At 36.7% G+C, this 19,347-nt stretch overlaps 1 protein-coding gene across 1 annotated transcript in view; it reads left to right on the forward strand.

Moving 5' to 3' along the window:
- Nucleotides 1–5,264: 5,264 nt before the first annotated feature.
- PRKN (parkin RBR E3 ubiquitin protein ligase) overlaps nt 5,265–19,347 on the forward strand; it is a gene marked incomplete at its 5' end in the record, with an annotated part of 618,384 nt that continues 604,301 nt past the window's right edge. Inside the window, 2 exons of the mRNA XM_084284418.1 lie at nt 5,265–5,325; nt 6,074–6,237. Coding sequence (XP_084140544.1) covers nt 5,265–5,325; nt 6,074–6,237 — 225 coding nt within the window. The remainder of the gene's footprint in view (nt 5,326–6,073; nt 6,238–19,347) is intronic.

A 19,347-nucleotide genomic window follows, 5' to 3' on the forward strand; every position in this document is an offset into this window, starting at 1 on the left:
GCTAGTTTCTCACACTACATCTATACTACAGTAGTATTTCCATAATTCAGACTGTAGAAATTTGAAGCAGCAATTGGTATTAATTCCAGGTTTATCAGGTGCCTTCAAAAGTATCTTATTTTCTTTAAATATAAATATTAAAATAATAAAACAGCATCTTGCCATTTGTTAGAGGATGCAAGAGCCCCAAGCATCTGAAAAAAAATGTTTCTATTTTATGTAATGAAATGGTACAGCTGCTTTCAGCCTGTTCCTCGAGAGGTAATTCCCAGTTGTACTGAAGCGGAGGGGCTGGCAGCAGGGACTGCTCTAGCAGGTGGTGAGGATTTTACATTATCCTCATTTCTACCTTCTCTTCTGTTATTTACCTGCTCTGTGCTTCCTGTTTTTTATCTACGCTAAGCTGCTTAGTTGTAATGAATAAACTACTAATCCCAGTTTATGGGAATAATTTAAAATCTATATTGAAAAGGAAGGGCTCATATATTCTCACGTGAGATAGTCTATATGTAGGTTTTGAGCTATGAAGGGCCGTGTTCTCAAGTCATGTGCTGAGCCAAAAAGGAACTGATCACCACAGACAGATAATGTCACAAGACAGTTTTTTCATTCTTAGGAAAATATATTTTAAAGATCTTGTCATCTGACTTTAGGAGGAAAAGGGCTCTGGAAAAAAATAGCTTCACATATTTCATGTTGTCCTTGGGTTAAACCTTGGTTATACTCTTTTTGCCCCTAGAAAGAAAGCAGAACAAGGAATATTTGGAGCTGTCATAACTATCATGGACGCAATGTCACTGCTCAGCAATAAGTACTAAGACCTCAAAGTTTAAATGAGTACATTCTCTTGCTTCTGCTCATCCCTTGTAGATTATAGCTTGTTTGGTGTGTGGGAAAGCAAGATTGTTGATTAAGGAAGAAAAAGAATTGTCTATTTTATGTCAAAACTGAAAATTATGCTTCGCATTTAGCAGTGTAAAAACATTGACAACCTTTTCCACTCTTGGTACACCATTCAGTTTCTTTGGTTCTGTATATTGGGACTGCCTTTGCAGTTTGGAGGCACCTGGGACTCCGCTTGTTAGAAGCGTGCAATATTTATCTTTTTGATTCAGCACTGGAAAATCTGTAGAACTGATGACAATGGTTTTTAAAGCCTGGCACTTTTGGTATGACTTGCCAAAAAGAAAGGCTGCAGAATGGCAGGGCTCTGAGCAATGCCCTGCTGTGGTCCTGGCAGGGGCGCCTGCCCACCAGCTTGCTTGCAGGCTTCACAAGGCATCCTGTGGATCCCCAGCACCTCCTCCCCACTGTGTGCTTGTGTCTGAGCTTATCCAGTTTGCATCTATGCATTTACTTGAATTTCCCATTGAATTTGTACTAATATGCTGAATTGTAAACAGACACAGCTGGGATGCAGGTGCACATTTCTTTTGGTATCCCGGTTGGATGCGTAAGGCATGGACAGGTGGCCTGGAGCGGTGCTGTCTTCAGTTGCGCAAGATTTTGTCACAGTCCTTTTTACTTGCTTATGTTGCCTTCACTAACAATTATTTAGTTTGGAAACTCTATTTAACATATTGTATCTTAAGTGGCTGAATCTTGTTGCTGACTCCATTTTGGTAGTGGGTGAAGTGATAGATCAGACTGTTTCTGAAACATGAGGTCTTCCGGACAGAAATACTGTGTTTGAGAACTAGTGAATTTCCGTGTTATATTTACATGAATAAAGTGTTTTGTTACATTGAATTTATTAATATAAGTCACTGTGGAGGTGATAATGATATTAATTGCTTTTAATAACCTAATTAAAATCTAAATTAAAAATATTTTTAGTTTTAAAACTTCTGTTTACTACAGCCAGCTGAATACAAATCAACTAAATGCTAAGCAGCTGAGTTCCTAGGGAACATTTTTTTTTTTTTTTTTTTTTTTTCCAAACTAAGTGCTGGATAGTTACTAGCAAGGTACCTTATAGATTCCTTTTGACCATAGTACTCACGTCTTTCTGAGATTATTTCCCTCAGAATGCACCAGCATTAATTCAAGCAGAGAGCAGTTAGCAGGAAGAACAAAGAAACACTTCCGTGAAGTGCTGTAGAAATGAAAATATTTTAACATATATTACTTCTTCAGCAAGAAGACCACAAATTGTTACACAAATGGTCAAATACTTTGAATTCTTTTATCCGAGATGAAAGCAAGTCTAAAAGTGCTGAAAATTACCCAAACTGGTAACTGAGATTTTTTATTCTACCTAATATTTACGTGTGTATGCCTCCACTTTCTGTCCAGTTTGTGCATGTATATATGTTGCAGTGTAGCATTTTTACTTCCAGATTCTGTTTCCGTGAATTACTAGCCTCTGCCTGTGAAAACTTGTTCTATTCTGATTAAGCAGTTATAACCTGCTGCTGCATGCTAGACCATCATTTCTCTATATATGATCCCATACATCTTGTTCACACCTGAATGTGTTTCACTTACCCTGCAACCCTGTATATTCTGATTTTTGTCATATCAGTTTCCTGGGGGAAAGGCACTGCTCAGTGCAAATGCGCTTTCTGCCCTTGTCCCCAGAGCCAAGAGTGTTCCCTCTGCCAAAAATTTTCTTGCTGTGTAGGCACATGCTTGAAAAATGTGTATTATATAAGACATGGGAAATGATGTTAGCAATCTTTTAAAGTTACTTTTTATAAAACGTTCCATTTATGTATTAGTTGCTGATCTTTCCAAACAGATTAATGCCCTCCAATGCATTAAATGTAAAACTGAAGTTATTGCATGAAGATGTAAACCTTAGATATCTGGAACATATAGTGAAATGTTTATACACTTCTATTTTACTAATTTTCAGTACTACTATCGTCCTGTGCTTAAAGTGTGTGGATGCAAAGTGAAATATTTAAGAGAGAGGTACTAAGGGACATTTAGAAAAGCAACCAGGTAACATCTTGATCCTTATAGAAATCGGATCCATGCAATTCTCTGTGTTGACATGACAGCCAAGTACAACGTTTCCTTTTATTGGACCAGTTTTATGGTTACAGATGTGGGAGGAGGAGACCTGACCCAAGCGGAGCCTCCTTTCTTCAGTTGGGGTAGGATAATGTAAATAACTTGATGGGTTTCTACTGGATTTCCATCAGAACTTTAGGATTGAGGTAGATTCTCCAATCTTCTGTGAAGCCAATATTTATTTAGCTTCCAGTAGACAAACTTTAAATTCAAGCTCTTTCCAAAGACTGTGTGCTTTGGAAGGGGTGTTAGAGGTTTGTGTAACTTCAGCTGAGATGTCGAGTAACATGTGCTGTTCAGAGTATCAGCTCAATTGTGATGATTTAATTATTGAGCTGAAATTCCAGGAAGAAAATAACTTTATTGTTATTATTATTAAAAGGCAGCTTGGAACATAGTGGTGAAATTCTGTTTTTATTCAGCAGATTAAAGTTTTGTATTTAGTTTTCTTTATGCTCTGTGCAGGTAAGCAAAGATCCCATCATTGCTTTTGCATTGAAAAGAGTTGATGGATGGAGAGTTGGTGGATGGCATTCTTTTTGATAGAATTAACGTGTAATGTTAATTAACTGTTTGTGGATTGGAACCTTCCAGCAAACAAAGCTTGGCATTCCTGCATTTTTCTGAGTCAGCGCCTCAGGCTTGTAGGAGAATAGTTCTCATCTTTGTTGTTGCATGCAAAATGTTAGTGCTGCTTCCCTCTCTTCCCTCTTGTTTGTGTTACAACTGTGGGATGGATGCTACTACCTCCTTGTACATGCTGGGATTGGGAGACTGTACCTGTTGGTGATGAATAAAAATACACTTCTGTGGGGGATGGGGTGGCAGCTGTTGGTGGTAGACATGAATTATGCTTGCAGTAAGTGCATTGGATTTATGTTGTCTTTGGAAAATGAGTAGTGCTTTAAAATTCACTTAAATACTCCTTTGCCTGTTTGTGTTTCTTTTATCAAGCACTTTCCTCTTACCAGCACATTTGATTTGTAGAATCAATGCACTTGCTAACTTTTTATTTAATTTCCAAAACCAACAGCACTGACTTTCAAAAGACTAAAGAAAAAGAGCATTGCTTACCAGTTAGGAAGAAGTCCTTGCAGATGCACATGTATGCACATTACGTGTTTATGTGAGCATGTCTGTATAAATCTATACACGTGTATACGTATCTAATAGATAGTTAGAGCTTAGCGTATAAAAGTGTATTCTCCATTGGTTTAACTATATATTTTGCTACCAGCCAAGGCAGCATTATTTATAGTTGAACATTGTGAGTGTTCCTGAAAAGATGGGACATGTTCAGTAATTGGAACTACGCCTTGTCCTATAATTCATCCTTTAGTCTCTAAACCACAACCAAAATAAAATTCAAAATCCACTGATTTTTCTGACTGATCTGAATATAAGGGTAAGGGTTGTATAGTTCAGTTATTTCCAGAACATCTTTAAATAGAAATCAAGACCAGTAACAAGATGTAATACAGGAAGCTGTAGCACATTTCAGGGCATAGGCATTGCACTCTGCTGACACAGCATTATGCAATCCTGGCCCGTATTTTAGTACAGCAAGAGGGTACTTTTAAATGCAACACTTAAAATGTTGTGGAAATATTTATTGGTATATGGACTTGTCCCTTAAAGATTATCCAGGTATATCAAAATCTGTATTAAAGGTATGAAATTGCAAGTATATACAATGTTCATTGCTCAACAAAACAACAGCAGCGTTCTCAGCTATATTCAAATATAGTGTATATACACTTAAGAATTATATATTCTTACATGTAGTAGATATGGTCTTAGTATAAGTGCTCAAAGTATTTGACAACTTTTGGAGTGGTGAGGTACATCTTTGTGTTTGAAAGATCATAGATCACATTTTCAGTTTAAAAATAATTATTTTTTCAAACTGTATGAAACTTCTGCTTCTGTCAGTCATCAAAAATTCTAGGGAATAATATCTTCAGCTAAAGCATTGCAGTGGGAACTGAAAATGAATCTTTAAGAAGAATGGTGCTGCGATCAATACCCAAACAGTTCAGGTTTCAGGTATCCGCTATCTAGATGGGGATATACATGTATGTATATATTGGGGATATATATTCCTAATTCCTTTGCTTTCTGGTTGTGGAGCTATTGGTTGAAGCAGTCCACTGGGTTCAGATGTACTGTTCATACAGTCCCAGTGATTGATATGGATGTAGGGAGGTTTTTCCTGTTTCATAGTTCTTGTAGTCATTCCCCTGATCATGGGCCCAATGAGCTCATTCAGCATTCTTATGGAAAAACAGCTCTGCCAGCTGAATGGCAGTAAGCTCATGAGTTTATTTTCCAGACTTCTCTGGATGCATAAACCAGTTGCTTCAGCTCTAAAAATGATATGGCTAGTGCAGTAGTGATTTTCTGCACTGGATGTGTGGTGTATGCCGGCAGGAGTTATGTACTGCAGATGCTTTAGTGAACTCTGAAAACACCACAGAGTAATGCTATGCTCCCAGACATTCCTGCTGGTGTGTGATTTTTCTCTCTTGTCATTATCTTCCATAGAGTTATATCTATGGGAAACCAGTTTATGTGATTGTGCTTTACTGTGTGACAATGAATAGTTTTTTGTAGTATTATTTAATGTATCGTAGCTCTAAAACTCAGTTTCTTACATATATTTGTTACATGCAGTGGGGAAGAGCACAAGGGGCACAAAAAGTGTGTGCGCCCTATGCCTGCTAAGGATAAGGCTTAATCGAAAATCTGTTGTGCCAATTAGTGATTGCTTGGCCTGCTGCCCAGCTGGGTCCCTTTTGGTTCTGACTGTTCTCTGCAATTTATAACTCTGCTGGGCGAACCACATTGCTTTTGCTTATTGGTCACTAAGTGTTCTGCGATGGGAAATCCCGTACAGTTTGTCTTTTCAAAATGATACGTTGCAGTATTAATAGTTTTTCTCTTAAACTTGTGAACGCTTTCTGAAGCTAAAGAACAAGCCTTTCACAGTCATGCTAGTACAGGTACGTGGTAAGAAATGCTCACTTTAAAATTTTTGTTTTGTTTTGTTTTTTAGTGTTTGTTAGGTTCAACTCCAGCCATGGCTTCCCGGTGGAGCTAAGGTCGGATGCCAGCATCCTCCAGCTGAAGGAGGTGGTTGCGCAGCGACTGGCGGTTCCAGCTGACCAGCTGCGGGTGATTTTTGCAGGGAAGGAACTCAGCAACGACTTGACGCTGCAGGTAAGCCTCCCGGGGTAGCTTCACTCCTGGACTGCTGCCAGCTCTTCTGCCTCTGCCTCTAATGCTGCCAATCTGACATTCATGCCTGAGATCTAATAGAATAAATAGTGCCTGGGGATTCCTTGAACTTTACTCCACACTGCTTCATTAATTCTGACCTTCTTAATTATGCATTAAAACAGCAAGCAGGAAGGATAGGGGAAGAGAAAGAATATGAGAGAGAGTATGAGAGCGAGCTGTGCCTGGTGAATAAATGTTTACTGACTACAGAAGCAAGCCACAATTTCTGTATCTGTTCAATTTCTATCTTACTTATTCCATTTGAATCTTAATGAAGAAGGACGTGAATAAATTGCTCCAAACCAGGCTGCACAGTCAGCACATTTTATAGAATTTGTAACCCAATTGTGACCCCTGGAGGATAGCTACAGGGCTGCTGCTGCTGTGTGTGCTGCTGCACGCATGCGCAGGTGAACATGCTGCTGGAGGGGTGGTTACAGATCAAAAAGCCCACAGAGGTATACTCCAAAACACTGAATTCATAAATGTGTGAAGCTAAGAGCAGCAAGGAGCATGGATGAATGGCTATAAGTGGGTATCTGAATTTCATCAGCTGAAGGTTAGCTGACTGTTCTGTTCAATAAATGCAGAGAGCTGCTCATCCATGGTGAGCACTAGTAAGCATGGAGAGATAGGTTCAACTTTCTATTCTTTTTTGTCTGTACTGGTGTTACCAGTGATGCCACAGTTGCTTTATCAATATTTTTGTTTATTTTGTGACTAGCGTATGTGGATTTCAGAGCACAGTCAGTCAGGGTTAGCGTAAAATCACACATTTAAGACGTCAGGGGAATTTGGGGAAACCTACTGGCCTTTCAAGAGAGTGAGAACATTGACAATGAAACTGCTATCCTTCTGCAGTTGTTTCAAAAGTACAGACACAGTCTCTAGTAGTGCAGGTGATTACATAAAAGGTCCCTCACAGGCAGAAATATTTCAGATTAATTGGCACTCATGTTTCAGAAGTATTGCAGTACCTAGAATGGCTGATAAGTCTGGGTAAAGAAACCCTCTACTGTATTGATGACCTATCACTATTTCTCTGTGATTATATTTATTGCTTTGCAAAACGTTTTAGGGTGTTCCAGTGCACAAAAGAAACTACAGAAATATGAATTGTCAGTCTACAATGCATCACTCGTGAATAGTGTTGATGCATATATTCATGGCATAAACTGAAATATGTTTCAGTTGTATGCGAAAAATATGTATGAAAATATAAGAACAATAATAATAAAAAAAAAAAGTTGAAGTCAGATGTCATTTGGTCATTTGCTAGATTTAGGTGTCTTGTTCTGTCAGAAGATTCTGAGCCACTTGGCATTTCCTGGGAAGCTGTAGTTATTGGTGTCACTGCCATTTTATGTCACACACACTGGGCCTAGCTTTTCACTTTTAACCAGATTTGTTCTCAACTACTATGTACACTCTTTTGCCATAGTAAATTAAAAATTGCTTTTCAGATATATGGGCCTGCTGATTATTTCCTTAATTTCAAGAATTAATACATGTAGCCAAGAATTTTTATGAATAAACTGGGCCTAGAATTATTGCTTTGATTTTTGGTTTCTAAAGCAGATAGAAAGTTTAAAAACTGTTTCAGATATATAATCCATGCTAGTGTATTGAAGTGCCTTAAATAACCCAATGATTAATATCATCAGCAAAGTATCAACTATATTTTTGTTCTTGATATTCAATTATTCTACTCTGTGTTTTGATTTTTTTTTCTGCCATTTATTTGTGTATTTGTATCTATTCACTGTAGAAATTGTCAACAGAAGAAGAACAATAGATGGTTAGATGTACTTGAGTTCCTACGGAAGGCAGTTGGGGGGTTTTTGCATAAGCAGCCGAATGCTGGTAAAATGTGTGCTAGTGAAATACTAACTGCTGGCATTTATGTTGCGTCGGTAATTTTGGAGTTAATATCGCGTACAAGAAAATTAAATAGCTCTTCTTTTCTAGACCTACTGATTTGTGTGAAGGCTAAGAAAAATAGAGCATAGATTTGTACTCAAATGAAACTTTGGAGTACCGTTATTTTACGGTAGCCTGGAATTTCTTGGTAGACCATTTTATCCTTCCACGTTCTGTAAATTACTTTGGAACTTACTTACCCAAGATACTGTAGGAGAATCTAGAGGTCAGGAAGGAGAACTGATAGTATTGCAGCTAATGAGATTATAGAGGACATGGGAAAACCCGAGATAATTGCAGGAGTATGGGATGGGGATCTAGGAAATACTCCAGGATAGCAAACTTTACTGGTTTCACGGCTCACAGAACAACTAGATTTGGCTTGATAGCTACTTTAAGATCTTAGGCAGAGACATAACTGAGAATATGAAAGCTGTGTTTTTATTCCTGTTTGGAGAGAGAGGAACAATCTTTCATGGTAGTTGAATGCCATGAAAAAGCTTGGCTGGACAAACATTAAAGAAAACTAATTATAAGGAAGAAAGCGCCAAGTTGAGATTTTTACATGAGTGAGTAATTGGATATCAACAGTTTAAAAAAAATGGGAAGGATAGGAGTGAAGTATATTTGGAGACATTTAATTTGATACTTCAGATGAGTAGGCTATGATTCAGCTGTGTACAGGGGAGATGAGTACCTTTGCTACTGTCTGAGGAGCAAGTAGAGAAGTTATAGTAATAAAATATCGGTAATGACTGGATGAAAAATGAGAATGCAAAACTTTGGATCTTAAAGGAAGTAGAGCAATAAGCTGCACAGTAAATGGTGTCACTTTAAGGGTGCTAAATATTCTGAAGAATGATGAAGAGCTTCTGGCTGATTACAGTTCACTTTGGAATGAATAGAAGTAATTAATATGGACTCAAAATAGGAATTCTTTCAGAAAGCTATCATGGGTATATGAGAACAATGCTAAGGTTTTTTTTAATGTCAATCATAAGGGCAAAAGAAAAACACATTCATAGCAGATTCACCAAAGGAAAAAACAGAAGGTGGCTGGGTATGAGGAACATTGAAAGGTGACAAGAGATTACTGCTGCTTACAAAAATATTGTCCTTGTCCAAGAATGGCAAAGTTAGTTAACAAGCCTTCTGGAGGTAAAATATGCAATATATATTGATACCCAATTTTGCTCTATGAAAATTACAAATTATTTTAAATTTACTAATATTAATAATAGAAACAGATGCTAATATATTAGCATAGGCTTGCTGCTTCTGTGAGAGTTCAAAATTGGCTTGTGTGGAGAAGCTCTTTGCAAACAGTCTGTAAGACAGCTTCCCTGCTTTGCAAAGTTTATAGTAAATGAATAAGGCAGAGAAATAATGTGATAGGAATCAGTAGCTGGCTTATTCAGAGTCAGTGGCAAACGAGAGATGGAACTAACTGTTTCCCAATCCAGTGCCACTTCTAGACTGTGTCAGGTAAACACTGAAAATAGTTCTTGGAGACAGAAGACAAAGGATATGGTTAGTGGCAGGACTTGTTAGCTTTAGCACAGTACTTCACTGAGAAGGCTTCTAAATCAGAAATAGCTTGCATTTTTCTAGAATGCATGCTTGAGCATTGGATCATAGGCTTCGTGTGAATTTGGCTCTGACTGCATCTGTCCATATAGGTGCTTTCCTGAACTTATTTATACACACATTTGAGAAACAAACAATCATGACAAGGTGGTGCAAGCTGGAGAGCATAGCTGAAAATGAATAAAAGGGAATGGCAACATAGATGATCACCTCTTCAGAGCAGAGAAAAAGAAGAAGTGGTGGAAATAACGGTAGTGTGGTGCAGTTTGACAGTGGTTTGGAAAGAATATGCTTTGTAGTGGAACAGTTTCGGAATGGTAAGCTTTAGAGGTCAGTACAGAGAGCACTTGGTTCTGCTGAAAGCACTACCCAGTGCTATCGTGTGAAAAACTGAAGGTCAGGCAGAGCACCTTGTGACAATAGACCTCAGCTGATATCTTTCACACTTGAAATATTTATGAAAATATGACTCCGTTACTACTGTTGCTCTCAATGGACAACTTGTTTAGCAGAAACAGGTATTTGAACTCCTACATATTTAGAAAGGGCCTTGTGTACATAAATGTATGGCAACCTTCTTATTCTCAAAGGACAGCTCAATATAATAGAGCTTCCTGCATTTTTTATATTTTTCAATTTACTGAAGGCACGAAGGAAAAAGTTAGTGTGACACAAGTGTAAAATGTGTCAAAAAAAAAAAAAAACAAAAACAAAAAACAGCAAAAAGTGCTTGACTTTAGTTGTAAACTCAAACACTAAGAATAGAATTGGTATTTTGAAATGCACAATAAATAGTGTCATTTGTTACATTCTACAGTTCTGTATATGGGATACAGAATCAGAGAAAGCCCTCTATATTAGGCAGTCTCGGAGGTTACAGAATACAGCTGAGCCAACGTTTGCATACATAAATGCATTTTAGAGAGATTTGCTCAGAGACATCTTGTCTGAGTCAGTTATCCTATGTGAAATTCAAAGAGAGAAAATGATTTTGTGTATGTGTGTTTAAATCAGCATTTTCAGTCAATATTTGATCGACCTTCGGATCTGTTCTTACTTGTAAAGCTGAAAGATGTCTTGTACTTCTTCAAACCAGAAAATGTTAACTGAAAAAATCTTAGGAATATTATAGTAATTAGGGAAATCTAGAGATGCCATGTGTTTCCAGGTAATATGGACTTTGCTAGATGAGTGGATAACAGTACTCATTACTTGCATTCTTTTGACAGCTGCGAGCTCACTGTATGTGAGAACAAACTTACTCTGTGTTGAGTATGTTTTGCTAAGACTTGTGGTGCACCACGTATTATTTATATACCTTACTCTTGCCCTTAATGAATGTAGAAAATACAATGTAGCTATGTGCATTTAGAAATTAAGTCAGGTCCGGCTCAGGTCTACAGATTTTCCAAGTCTGTTTAAGAGGATCCATTGCTTTGTAACTGTTCCAGCAGATCAGGCTCTAAATGCATTAATAATTGACCTTTGAGCCAGGTAGCACATTTCCATTCTGTATGGTGGCCTTAAACTTTGCTGGTACCTTCTGGATTCTTCTGGCATAATATATGTTTTCATTGGTCTGCTGGTTGTAGTGGAAGTGTGACAAGGTTTTCTTTACAAACTTTATCATGACTTTGCTCTCTACAAACTTGTATTCAATTTCTAGAACTACTTGGGTTTGGGTACCTAGATGAGTTCTTTGTTGCCCGCTAAACATGGTTCATGGTTCCCTGGAATAAGGTTGCTGATACCATCCTTCTCACAGGAGATTTGCCAACTCGTAGTACTGAATGACCCACGTGGCCCATTTAGAATCACTTCCAAATATTTGAACATTTCTTTTGTTTTCTACTTTGCTAAAAGTTTCAATATACTGGGTGAGTCTAAGGAATTAATTTCCATTCAGTCTGTGATTGTTACCATTTTCTTATATGTGAGAATGGTTTCAGGCAGCAGATGATTTATTTATTTATTTCCACTTCATTTCTGTTAGGCAGTTAAAATTTTGCCATTTTAAGGCCATTATAAATTCTATGAAATCCATTTCTGAAAGAATGGTTGCTTTGTGTGGCACTGATAGAGAAACTGCAATACCAGTTGTACCAAATACAGTATATTGATTTAAAAAAAAAAAAAAAAACCTCCCCTGGCAAACCACTGTAGTTCTTCTTAAGACGTATAGTGTTTCAAAATGAAATTAGCTTGAAAATTGCACTAATATCAAATGTGTTTTTGTTTTCTGCCTGGATACTCACGTTACACAGCAACTTGTTGAATCTTTCTCTTATCATGACTATAATACAATTTGTATGGTTACAGTGCTGTGTATTTTCTGCTTCTGATCCTGCTTTAGATTGCAGGAGGAAAAATTGTGAGAAATAAAAACTTCAGGAAGCTGAGATTATTGGTGTGATGACGGTGAGCAATAACTTTTATGAGTTTGTAAATCATGACAGTAAAAGAAAGGTCAGCCCGCTTTTTTATTTCATCACCTTTCCAAACTACTTTGTTGAAAAACTATTTAGCAAATTACACATCATTTCCAAAAACTATAGTTAAATTAGCATAACTTCAAGGGTAAGAGGGACATCTCCTTGCTTCTTCCTCTGTTTTCCTCAAAAGAAGTATGTTATTAATTATGCTAATAGATCATATTAAAAGGAAGGACCCAAAGAGGCTATGCACTAATTCATAACTAAAATGGGAAAATAATTAACAAATACTCGAATTGTGTTTAAAAACAGGCAAAAAATGTGTTTGTTTAATTCTACACAATAAAAATACAGGATTAAAAAATAAGAAATTGGGACAGCACCTCTGAATTACTTTAAAAAAAAAAAAAAAAAAAAAAAAAAACTTATATAGAAAGCAGAACCATAAAGGAACAGATGAAGACTTCAGTGTTGGAAATACCTTTTAAAATAGTAAGTAACATACCAATAGAAATATGTTTTCTCATTAGAGAGGTGGAATGTAGTCCCATGTCGTTATATTTTCTTTGCTTTAGTCTTAATTTTAGTTCAGTTTTTACAGCTCTGTTGTCTCAAATGTTGTCTGTAATAAATTCATATTTGTAATTATCAAGGTCACACAGCTGTTTAGTGAAAGATTCTTTTTTCCTTTCCTTTTTTTCTAATTTTCAACCTTTCTCACTCATTTTATTTGAAAAGGTAAAGGGAAACTTAAATGTTTAAGTGTGTCATAGCTGATTAGATTTTCCATCATGGATGAATCTTCTCACTCTTTCTACTAGGAGTGACTTTGATTTAAAAAAAAAAAAAAAAAAAAGTAAGACAAAGTTTTGTTGCATTATGACCCCAAATGCCCTATTAAAGTAAATAACATGGGTCATTCTGGAAAAAAAAAATAAATACTGAGACAGGTTTTAAGAGGAAAAAGGCAATTACTGTAGAAGTTATTGAAGCTAAAGAAGGTATAATTTCTTACATATTATTTCATTAGAGTAACTCTCCATAAATTCATATAAGCTTCTTATGAAATTAAAAGCCTGTTGAAGAAATGAATGTGAACTGTTTAAAAAAAAATAAAAATCAGTTATGAGCAGAACAATAGAGCACTACAATTTTCTTTTCTCATTTAGACTAAATGAAAAGCACCAGGGTTACCTGTCTCAGAAATGAAATAATTTTCACTTTCTTCATATCCAGTGCAGGTTATTTCTTTTTATCACATAAAACATTGGCTCCATTGATTTGGTGAAAGTTCTACCATTGACTTTGCTGGAGACAGCATTTTCACTCTCTCCTTCTCCCCCTGGCCAAAATCCTTACTGTAATGGGGAGACTCCTCAAGTAGCATAAAATGCTGTACGTTCAGCTATAAAAGTACAAATGTGATTCCCATTCCTGCTCAGTCCAATTTCCAGTGCTGTCCCTGAATGAATTGATTGGTGTTTTCCTCATTTCTCCTGGTTTTGTTCTCATTAGTTTCTCACGGTTCAAATAATTTTTCCTGTTTCCATTTCTGCCTCTCCCAATCAATTCCAGTTCTTTCAAATCTTGTTTCCATCCAATATCTGTTGACTATTGAGGTGTTAAACCAGCTTACAAAACTAATTATTCTTTAGGAATGGGGAAAAATATTATAGTCTAGAAATAAAGGAGGGGAAGAGAATGAGAAAAGCTGTCTTGTGGATCTGCTAACGAGCTGACATTTCAGTTTCTGACTAATATTGGATGATGTGTTTCTGTACTAACTGTTGACCTCCTTGTTTTCTGATATTCTTGTAAACAAGAAGCTGACAGATCTGCAGGAGGCTATAGAGCTCCAGGATATTCTGCAGGTAGTTTGGTAGGTGTCTTGTGGGATTGTCTCATTTCAGACAGTTCTGTTCATGGCAGGAAAACAGGCAACTACTCTTGTGAAATAATGGACTTTGCATACCAGCGTATCAGTTTATATATGAATGCATGATATGTTTAAAAGGTTGTCACCTTATTTTGGGTAGTTTTGAAAGGGCACGTAAATGTTGGCAGTTTTTTGGTTAATGAGGTTACATGTTTCATGAAGATGTGTACATGATACTGCAGTTGCAGATGTGATGTTAAAAAAAAACAAAAAAAAACAATAATGAAACATCTTTAAACTTCAACAACATTTCTAGTACAGTTTTTCCCTATTAACTACTTGACATAAAACAGCATGATGGAAACATATAAAAGTTTTATTGTCATATATTTGGTATGCATGATATACTAAAGCTCTGACTCTGATTTGTTTCTTATACAGCTTACACCAAATTATCCAATAAAATATTTTTACTGTGTTGCCTTAACGTCTTTAACATATCAGTCTGTTCATTTTTATCTTTCACAGTACGCAGCATAATGTCAGCACAAAACTGATAAATGTATGCAAGTATATTTAAGTACAGAAAAAAATAGCTGTTTTCTTTTTCACTTATCATCAGATAACCTTTATTCCTGCATTATTTTCACTACCCTAGACAGTGATTTTGGGTCTTTGTTTACCATCTCTGTTATAGCAGTGTGTTTATTACTACTGCTTAAACACATGTAATTTAAAGTGTCTGAGCTTTAGGAGAGAAAGAATCGATCCAATTTTAAAACATTTAAATGTTATTACTGTCAGAATTTTTACAGTAAAAATGTCTTAATGACAATAAAGAACAATAAGTAAACTAAAATGGCCAATTGGATATATATCACTGGAAGCCTTATTCTTTATGAAGTGTTCCTTTTTTCTTTATTGACTGTGGAAACTGTAGTGCATTTCTTCTGAGAGGATTTTTTTTTTTAAATGCAATTTGTGTTTCTGGGCTAATGCAAACTTCTCTTAGTTTCCTCAATCACAACAATTTATTTATTTTTTTATGCTAAGAAGATTAACAATACATTCCACTCTGACAAGCACAGAAAGAGAGGAAGCGATGCAGAAAACCAGCAGAATAATGGGGATGAAGAATGGATACGCATAGAGATACATGCCATGCTGATGTAAACATTCCGGGATTGAGTATCAGAAGGCTGGAAGGAAATTTCAGATGAAAAGGGTTCAGGTAGACCTGAAATGTTTGACAGAGAGGGTTATGATTGATTATATGGCATTTATTAAATGTGAGGGACATTAGATGATCAACTACAGAAAAATCTATGGTACAGCAGGGTTCATGAAATATCTGAGGTTGTCCTACTAGGCAGGAAAGCCAGAGTTCAGCTGGAAGATTATGATATATTAGAGATGACTACAAAATCAAGAAAACCCAAGGAAGTGGATTGCAAAAGCATATGAATTGACAGCAACTACTGGTAATCATGTTTAAAGCCAATATTTTTTAAAAAAAATAAATAAATAAATTAGAGTAAGTAGTGAAATTGGAAACTTTCGGTGTGTTAAAGTAACTTTAAAAATAGGGAAAACAAAAACTCAGAAAAGCAGCAAGTCTATTTTCTGGGAAACTGGTTTAGGACATGCTCTAGCTCCTTAACTTGACTAGAGCTAGATTGTGAATGCATCACCTAGAGCAAATTAAAACAACAAACTAAACCTAAACTTGCTCAGAATACTCAATGTTATTATTTATGATGATGGCAGATAATGGTAATTATTGTTGTATAATCCAGCAAGGCAATTGAAGAATTATGCAATGCATAATTGAATGGAATTCTAAAACCCTTATACAAAACAAGGTTTGAGGAAGTTGAACTGGCAAACGTTGTTTGCTGAGACAGATTTACAACCAGAAATGTTGGCCATATGAGCACTATTGAGCCAGGTAGGCACTTAGACTTATTAGGAATTAGAACTATAGTGCTAATTTGGATCTCAAAAGAGTGGAAAAACTGGATGCTGTACCACGTTACTGTATTAGTACCTACACCACGTGTCTGCAATGATTTGTGAGCTTGATTTTCAGAGGACCATTCAGTATATACATGTACCATCCTTTATCACTGCAGTGGTAATAAAAGCAGCATCCCAAGAAGTGTTCATTTCTGATAGAATTCATTGCTGATCTCATCTGTTTAAGTGAATGCAAATGAAAGTTCACTCTCCTCTTTCTCTGAAGGATTGATGCGTTTCCGACTGGTGAGCACTACATGGTGTCAGTCTCCAGAAACAAATGGAGGAAGATTGACACAGAATGGCTTCATACCTCAAGTAGACACTGGATTTAATCTCCGTGCATCTCTCTTACTGTATCTGTGTCAGTTGTAAAGTAGTCTGTGAATTACTTATCTCCTGACATAATTCAAATCTCTTGGAAATGTTATTTTTCTATTAAAAAGAAGGATTAGCTTTGCAAGGTGCCTTTGGGCTACAGAAAATATTCAAAAAATGCTATCAATAAATACATGAAATACAGAACTTGAGAGGGAGTTCACTTTGTGTTTACGAAAACTTTCCTATGTTCTGCTGCTTCAGTGTGCTAGGAGACATGCTACCGCCACTGTAAGGTAAATTAGTCCACTGTATTGTGTATTTATAGTTAAAGCTAAAAACTGAGCTTTTCTAGCAGCAGAGAGCAGTAATAGCCCTGCACGACATCACTAGCTTACAGTAAGACCAGCATCCACAGTTTTAAAGTTGTACTGTACCAGAGACTATGAGTCACTACTGGGGTTTCCAGTGATGCTTTGCTGTGGTTTAACTCTGTGGGCACCTCAGCACTGCACAGCCCTTCACTCATTCTGCCACAGTGGGATGGGGGAGAGAAGTGGGCTTAGATAAAGACAGCACAGTAAGACAGAAAAGGAATGGAGGAAAAAAAAAAAAAAAAAGAAAAGAAAAGAGAATATATAAAACAAGTTGTGCACAATGCACCTGCTCACCACCCACTGGCTGATGCCTACCTGGAGTGTAAGCAGCGCCCAACCCCAGCTAGCCACACCAAATTTATTGCTAAGAATGGTCCCCTGTGGCATGGGACACCCCTCTGGCCAGTCTGAACCAGCTGTCCTGGCTGTGCCCCCTCCCAGATCCTGGTGCATGCCCAGCCCAGTGGTGTGTTATCACCACTATTTTCATCAAAAACCCAAACCACAGTACCATACCAGCTACTGGGAAGAAAATTAACTTTATCCCAGCTGAAACCAGGACATACTTATACGAGAGCACTCTCACTGGAGTTTAGAAAAGAGAGGATATGAGAGAGAAATAACCTCTCCTAAAATGTGAGAAATGAGGTTTGCTTTTGGGGCTTGTTTTGTCACTGGCCACTTCAAAATCATTTTATGGTAGCTTTGTTCAGTCCTTTCTGAAATGGTGTTGGCGTGCTGACATTTGAAAAGGTGCCTCCCAGGAACAGCACATGAGGTTTTGTGGTTGAAGAACTGCATGTTGTGTCCTGACTTCGTTACCCTCTAGGGAAGTGTCTTGAGTATCTATTTTAATGTACTTATAACATAGAAATCCTCACAGGACTGTAACTTTATGTTGCTTTGAAGAAGACAACTTCCATTTTCTTGGCTAAAGTGGAACTTAAAGAAATGACCTATTTGGTTATGCCGAGCTGGTAATTTGTTTATCATGTGGTTTGTTTGTTTTTTTTTTGTTTAATTGTAAGTTACATTCATGTGATTGGATTATATCAGTGTACATTGATTCACTTCCAGCACTTCATCCTGCAATGTTTGAGCTGCAAGAAGCGCTGCAGCCTGCTGTTATGATCCCAAATTAACATGTACAATGCAGTTTACCAGTGGTGCTGCTTTTGTATGCTAGTCTATCATGCCTTTATTACCGTTGTCACAAAACAGGTCTTATGACAGTGTTATTGTAAGGGCTGTTTCTTATGTAGTTAAGATATATTGATTGTGTTAGGAAAAAGTACTCAGGCTGATGATCTGAGGGCTCAGTGACCAGCCTTTTGGGGATTTCCTCCCTGGGGGTTGAATGAGTATCTACAAACTTGTATTCTTTTTTGTCGAACTTCCGTTTGGAATTGTGGGCTATAAAACTTGTGTTTATTCTGTACTTTAACTCTTCTGCAATTTATTACACTTTAATGAAGAAAAAATAATCCAAATACTGCATGTAAAACCATGTTAATATTTTAAACTGAATGTTCTGTGGAAGAACCGAAGTGCTACGTTCTTCCCTCATGCCTCCAGTGGAGTTCCTTTGTGGTTTTATGAGAAGATTTGTATTTTATCATGCATTATATCTGGGGGATTGTGCCTAAAGCTTAATCTTGGTTTAGTTTCATCAATTAGTTTCCAAAAAAAAAAAAAAAAAAAAAAGGAAAGCAAAAGCATACATCGTTGATGACCATATATGTTAAGATGGCTGCTTTAGGAGGTAAAGCTGGACAGATAACACTGCTAAGAGTGGAAACTTTCTATGCCCTTGACTTTCCACAGAGCTAATTACCGAAGTCCTCTTATAACTGGATTTTGATTCATCTCTATGATTAAGATATTTGGAGATTGAAAGAAATGGATCACAAAGGTAATTGAATTTCATGAAGAAGAAGCTTGAACTCATTGGAACCCCTGATTCAGTTTGGTATAGAGCAATCAATCACCATACCAAAAATTTCATTTGCATCTCTAGCCACTCAGCACCACACAGTGGAATACTGCTGATTTCCTGCTGTCTCTCAGGGCTGTCCTGCTGACATTGGTGGCTCAGGATAGTTAGGAAAGGAACGTAAAGAGCTAGTAGTCCATGTTCTGTGAATTTTAGAGCCAAAAGACTCCACTAGATTAGTAGAGTATACAAATTGTGTATAAAGTGACAGTGGATACAGAAATAAGGTTTCTTCCAAATGTCAAGCTATGTAGATCAGGATACTATAGGCAGAAGTTTCTTGACAATAGTATTTTAGCTTGGATAAGGTGTGCACTTGTTTTTATTAGTTGTGCAGTGCAGTCTTGGAATGAATGAAAACATAATTTACATGTATATATATAAAGTGTGTGTATATATATATATATACACATAGTTTATATATATATATATATATATATATATATATATACACTTGTTTGAAAAAGGAGATGAACTCTAGCTGTTACTAGCATTCAGTCCATGGAATCTGACTGAAGATAGCTAGAAATA

The sequence above is a fragment of the Netta rufina genome (assembly GCF_964035555.1).
Source record: "Netta rufina genome assembly, chromosome: 3".
NCBI classification, from domain to species: Eukaryota; Metazoa; Chordata; class Aves; order Anseriformes; family Anatidae; genus Netta; species Netta rufina.